At 37.3% G+C, this 6,000-nt stretch overlaps 1 protein-coding gene across 2 annotated transcripts in view; it reads left to right on the top strand.

Moving 5' to 3' along the window:
• Positions 1 to 4,726: 4,726 nt before the first annotated feature.
• KIF14 (kinesin family member 14) overlaps positions 4,727 to 6,000 on the top strand; it is a 45,657-nt gene continuing 44,383 nt past the window's right edge. For both annotated transcript variants that reach the window (XM_081946853.1, XM_081946852.1), the window contains exon 1: positions 4,727 to 5,889. In XM_081946853.1, coding sequence (XP_081802979.1) covers positions 4,850 to 5,889 — 1,040 coding nt within the window. In that variant the 5' untranslated portion in view covers positions 4,727 to 4,849. The remainder of the gene's footprint in view (positions 5,890 to 6,000) is intronic.

Below are 6,000 nucleotides of genomic sequence, written 5' to 3'. Positions count from 1 at the left end.
TTTTAATGAAATTCAAATAAAGAGTTAATATTTTTATTCTACCACGATCTAATCCTTTATTTAGATTTTGTTCAATAAATTTGTACTGTCCTAGTTTTATAAAACTGAAAGTCTTAAATGTGAAAAAAGGAAACAGACAAATCTGAAAAAATATATGCTAATGTAGACCATGACTTTTTAATTTGTCCTCTCGATTTTTATTAGTCTAGAAATATAATCTGAGCCAATAATTGACTTGCTAGCCACACTCAAGGCTCTACTTTCATTTGGTTGCAAGATGGCTTTAGAGACACTTAGGGATTTAAAAGGCTGCTCTTAGATTTATTTATTTATTTAGCATATTGCATGAAAGACATGGATAGCAGCAGTAATGCTGTATAGAAAGAACATAATAGTATGATACACATAATATGCAGATGCGTGGTCAATTTTGTAAGGTATGAGAAATTCAAGAAGTTATATGATAAATTACAATTTCCATTTTAAAACCTGGTGAACTCTGATATGCCATATTTATCAATTGCAAGGCTTAAATCCAGGAAACCCCCCCCCCCCCGATATCTGCACAGCAGTTGCACAATACTAACTTGCAAAATCCCAGCGGAAAGAAAACTGGATTAGCGAACATCCAGTCTCCAGAAAGAATATAACTGATCCTATCCAAAACCTAGCAGATTTTGATGCTACCTGCCAGTGCTGGAAAATTTTGAACAGGATTCACAACTTACCGTATCTGCCAAGACTCTCTTTAAATGGGGCAGAGTATCTTCTCCGCAATGTGAATGCAGTGCTCCCTGGCAGATACTGATCATGTTCTACTTAGCTGCCATCTGAGAGTTTATACAGGAGAACAAGTAGACTTCCTTCAATTAACAAATATTGTGCTTAATTGGATAAATGTCCTAGATATTAACATATAGAATGCTTATTTTCTCTTTATGAACCAACACATTAAAAAATTTAAATTTCTGCTCCTTTGGGTGTTGCTGGTGAGAAGAGGTTCTTTTTTTTGGTCTTTTTGTTTCCTTGTGGGTTTTTTAATTGTGCATCTCTATGTGCCATGTATACATGTGCCTTGCTCTGTCAATGTTGGCAGTGTTGTTCTTGGTTGTTCCTCGATTCAGCTGTTGTTTATAAGAACACCCCCACCAACACAGACAGGGGGAGCGACTTGTATATGCGAGCAAGCAAACCCCGCTGCCTTCTGGCACTGGTGATGTTACCTAGTTGGGTCATGAAACATCTACAAGAAAACCCACCCATCTTAGAAAGGGCACCAAGGACCACACCAGCTGCAAGGGAGAAACTGAAAATGATTTCCTCTGTTGTGATAGCACAACTGAAGTTTTGCAAAGTTGAAAATGACCCTTCTGTCTTTAGGAAGGAATTAACCCTCTGCAATTATTATTTTTTATGTTTAGATGATTAGGGAACTGGAGGCTAAAACATACAATGAATGGTTGCAGGAACTGGGCGGGCTAGTCTAGTGAAGAGAAGGACCAGGGGAGACATCATAGCAATATTCCAATATTTGAGGGGCTGCCACAGAGAGGAGGGGGTCAAGCTATTTTCCAAAGCCCCTGAAGGCCAGACAAGGAATAATGGATGGAAACTGATCAAGGAAAGATTCAACCTAGAAATGAGAAATTTGTTGACTGGCAACAATCAACCCATGGAACAGAAGTTGCCTTCAGAAGTGGGCGTTTTATCCCTGGAGGTTTTCAAGAAGAGACTGGACTACCATCTCTCACAAATGGTGTAGGATCTCTTGCTTTGGAAGTGGTTGGACTAGATGACTTACAAAGTCCCTTCCAACTCTGTTAATCTGTTAATTTGTTAATTTTCTAATAACTGAGTTCCAGCTCATTTCTTTGCAACACTGCAAAGAACACTGTTAGAGCCATCAGTGCCTTTTAAAGACCGCTTGGCATTCTTTAAAGTGTTGTTGCACCATCTGCATAGGTATGGGGTGTCCAAACTTGGGAACTTTAAGACTTGTGGACTTCAACTCCCAGAATTCCCCAGCCAGGGGAATTCTGGGAGTTGAAGTCCACAAGTCTTAAAGTTCCCAAGTTTGGACACCCCTGGCATAGGTAAAATAGACATTTGTCTTTCAAGCAAGTTTGGAGGAGTGAAAGATCATGTTAGAAAAAATAATGGAAAGGGTCAGTTGAGTTGTTGAAAAGTGGACATTAGATAGGAGTGCCTAGGAGATAGGAATGGTGACACCATCCTGTTATCTAATTATTAGCCTCAGATATACAATCACAAACACAACTGAAGCCAATTATAGCTGGAATTAGGTACCACTTTGTATAACTTAACAAATATATCAGGAAATGAAATTTAAACACATGCATACATACCAGTTTAAGCAAGACTAAATATTCTAGGAATACATGTTATGTTATCTTCCAAGGGACTCTTAAGGACATCAAATAATTTATTATTTGTTATTAATTCCGTTAAAGCACACAGACTGACACATGCACACACACACACACACACACCTATTGTATAGAGATTTAAAGAAATTAATATTTTTCTCTTAGACCATATGCCAGTTTTCTACACTTCCAAACATCTGAAATAAAGTTTGGGATATCCGTTTCGCAGTTGCAAGCTTCATCTTATGTACATGGAAAACTGTGATTTTTATTACAGAGATTTCGGACACAACCAGCAATTTTATTTAGTTTTAGAAGTTAAAATAGAAAAGCCAACCTGAAGCAGTTGCTCTAATTTTTCACCCGGCTCCCTTTAGGATCTTCTCATTGAAATGGGGAAGAGAGAAAAAACATTCTCTCAAGTACCAGGTTCAGGTACTCGATTCATTTAGCATTTGGTCTCGGTTGCCAGCAACGGAAAGTGTTCGCTTCAGAACCAGAGGTGTCGCTATAGCGCCCGAGCAGTGCTTCTTTGACCATGTCAGGTCTTCCCCGCTTTCGGAGCCGCGTGTGATGTCATCTATCCTCTCAACCAATAAGAAGCATCGCGGCGCATTCGAAAAAGAGAGTCGGAGGTGCAGCTGAAATGATCGTCTGTTGGTTTAGGGCAGGTAAGAAGTAACGCGCGAAAGGTCACTTCTGGATGTGCCTCCCCATTCTTTACTCGAGGAATTGTTTAGTGACTTGCTAGATTTCTATAGCCCGCCGTTTCTTTAATTGGGTCTCTCTTTTTTTTAGCATGCGAGAAATATTGTAAAGAGAAAACGAAGCCCCGTTGTTGTTTCTTCTAATGTCGGGTTCGAGAACTGGAGGGTTCCCCAATGTCTCAATGCAATTTCAGTGCAAATCCGTACTCCCTACAGATGGTGGGAGTTGTAAACTAGCAACATCCGGAGTTTCAGAAGTGCCTATTGTCCCAATTCAGTGTTTTTCAAACTTGGCAACTAAGATGTGTGGACTTCAACTCCCAGAATTCTCCAGTCTGCATGCTGGCTGGGGAATTCTGGGAATTGAAGTTCACTCATCTTAAAGGTTGCTAAATTTGAAAAACATTTTTTTAATCCCTTCAGGAAGGATTTCTTTAATTTGGAAATGGTGTCGGGTGTGTTTTTTTTTCTTAGTGAATTCTAAGGAATTATAATTTGATACCAACTTTATGATTGTGGATCAAGCATTCAGGCCTTTTCAAAAATATCAATAACAGATTGATTGAGATCAAAAGATGGGGTTTGTACAACTTTCATAATTGTACAGAAATTTTATAAGCCTGATCATAGCATCGGCAAAAACTCCCCTGTCCATACAATCCATCAGTTTATAATTTGCTGCTATACTGTAATGAATTCACTGTTTTGAAGTACTGTATTTTAAGAAATAAAAAAGCTTTTCACTTTTCTTCATTTTTAAAGAAAAGCAATTGAAAGTTGGATTTTTATATCCCATTTACAACTCAGTCTGCTATATACTTTTTCAGTCGAGACTCATTTTGTGGAATATCCTTTCTCTGGAAGAAGAGAGATTCTTGTCCTTGATACATTTTGTGAGTGGGTCCCAAACAATCTTACTCCACTGTGAATTTGGACATTAGCTTACAGTATTTTAATATTATAATTGACTTTTTAAGAAAAAAATATTACAGGTAGTCCTTCACTTATACCCCCATTCATTTAATAATTGAAGTTACAGCAATAATGAAAAAAGCAATTTATAAACATAGCAATTTCCTCATGGTCATGTGATCAAAATTTGAGTGCTGGGGTCATGTGATTACCATTTCCAACTGTCCCAGGCATCTTCAGACAAGCAAACTCAATGGGGGAAGTTGGATTTGCTTAATGACCACATGATTCAATTAACAACCGTGGCAAAAAAAGGTTGTAAAATTGAATGTGACTCAGTTAACCACTTAACATCTGCTTTGCTTAGTAACAGAAATTCTGGTTTCAATAATGCTCATAAATTGCAATATGTTAATTGTATATGTTTTATAATTTTCTTTGCTTTAGCTTTGTTGTAACCTACTTGATTACGTTAGGAATAAGGAAGATTATAAATATTGTGAAATAGATGGACAAATACTGTTTAGTCAGAAATGCATGCCACCAGTTAATAAGCCCTTTCTAGCAGTGCAGTCTTATTTGAAATTTAAGAGGTATTTTACAAGCTTGAATTGTTAGTTATTTGATTGCATATGCTACCACCTACAATCCTCACACTTTATTTTTGATTTTTTCCCACTTGAAAATAACAATGCTTTTTTTGTTTTTTGTTTTCAGATGCCATCATGACACATTTTGTTTACATTATATAGAAAGTGAGATTAGATGCCAATTTTTTTTTCAGACAGATTTTATATGAGATAATTTCAGTTCTACAGCTGTAGTTAGTAGTATTTAGTCTTAATGTCTATCGTTTCTATTCCTAAGAAAAGCCACGTTAGTGAGCTTGTTGGGTCTTCGCAAAAACAGCCTTCAGGAAATGTCTCTTCACCTGGATTTGGACAACAATTAAAACCGCATGTATTAGAATATGAAAGAACTAGTTCACTTTCACAACCTTTGAATCAGACTAAAGAAATAAATAGGACCTATGTAGTTTCTGCCTGTAACAAATTGCCCAGTGCTTTACCTGCATATACATCAGAAATCAAGTTGACCCTCCAAAGAGGAAGAGCAACGAGGAAAGGAGAATCCAACATAGATAAAATCCATGGCAGTGATAGTACACTAGTGGAAGAAAGATTAACCCTCCAGCCCCGAACTTTAACTAGATCAACTGAGAAATCTAAGACAAATAATATTTATGAACCTAAAACAGAAAATGCTGGATACTTGCCACCAAAAAGTAACAATGCTCCATTTTCATCCAAAGGTAACAATAGTGATCTTTTACTTATTAAGGCTACTGGGAAGACCAATTATAAGACCAATTATAGTAGTGTTACTGGGAATGTCACACCCATAAAACCCAGGACACCTGCTGCTTCTCAAAATCAACATGAGACTTCTCAATTGTTACGCTTAACCACAACTACTCCTAATAGTAAGCCATCAGCATTAAAAACACCTGGAAGGTTCAGTAAATCAAATGGAAGTGAAAAGCGGCAGAATAATGTTACTAAAAATGAATATTTGGAAAGGCAGAAGACACCAAGGAAAAGTACAGCAGAAGTATTTAAATCGACTGTTCGGTATGCCAAGTGTCCCGTGACTTCCACCTTAAAAAATAGGATGACTTGCCTTCAAATTTCACAAAAGAAAAGCTGTGATGCATGCACTCCAAGCAAAATGGGAAAGATACAAGAAAATACCACATACGCTCAACGAGTTGCTTCAGTTAAAGAAGACGGCATAAAGCAGAATGTGTCCTTTAAAGACAATTCTTTTAAAATAGAAAATAGTAAAGTGACTGTGGCTGTGAGAGTACGGCCCTTTAGCTTCAGGTAAGTCTTTGCACAGATCGTTGTAGTTGTACTCAGGCATTATCTCCTTTCAAGATTATGATCATCATGGACGCCCTTTTAGTGACGAACAAGAGCTATCCAATTTTATTC

The sequence above is a fragment of the Natrix helvetica genome (genome assembly GCF_964273705.1).
Source record: "Natrix helvetica genome assembly, chromosome: 3".
NCBI classification, from domain to species: domain Eukaryota; kingdom Metazoa; phylum Chordata; class Lepidosauria; order Squamata; family Natricidae; genus Natrix; species Natrix helvetica.
This window is presented reverse-complemented; position numbering and strand designations above follow the sequence as displayed.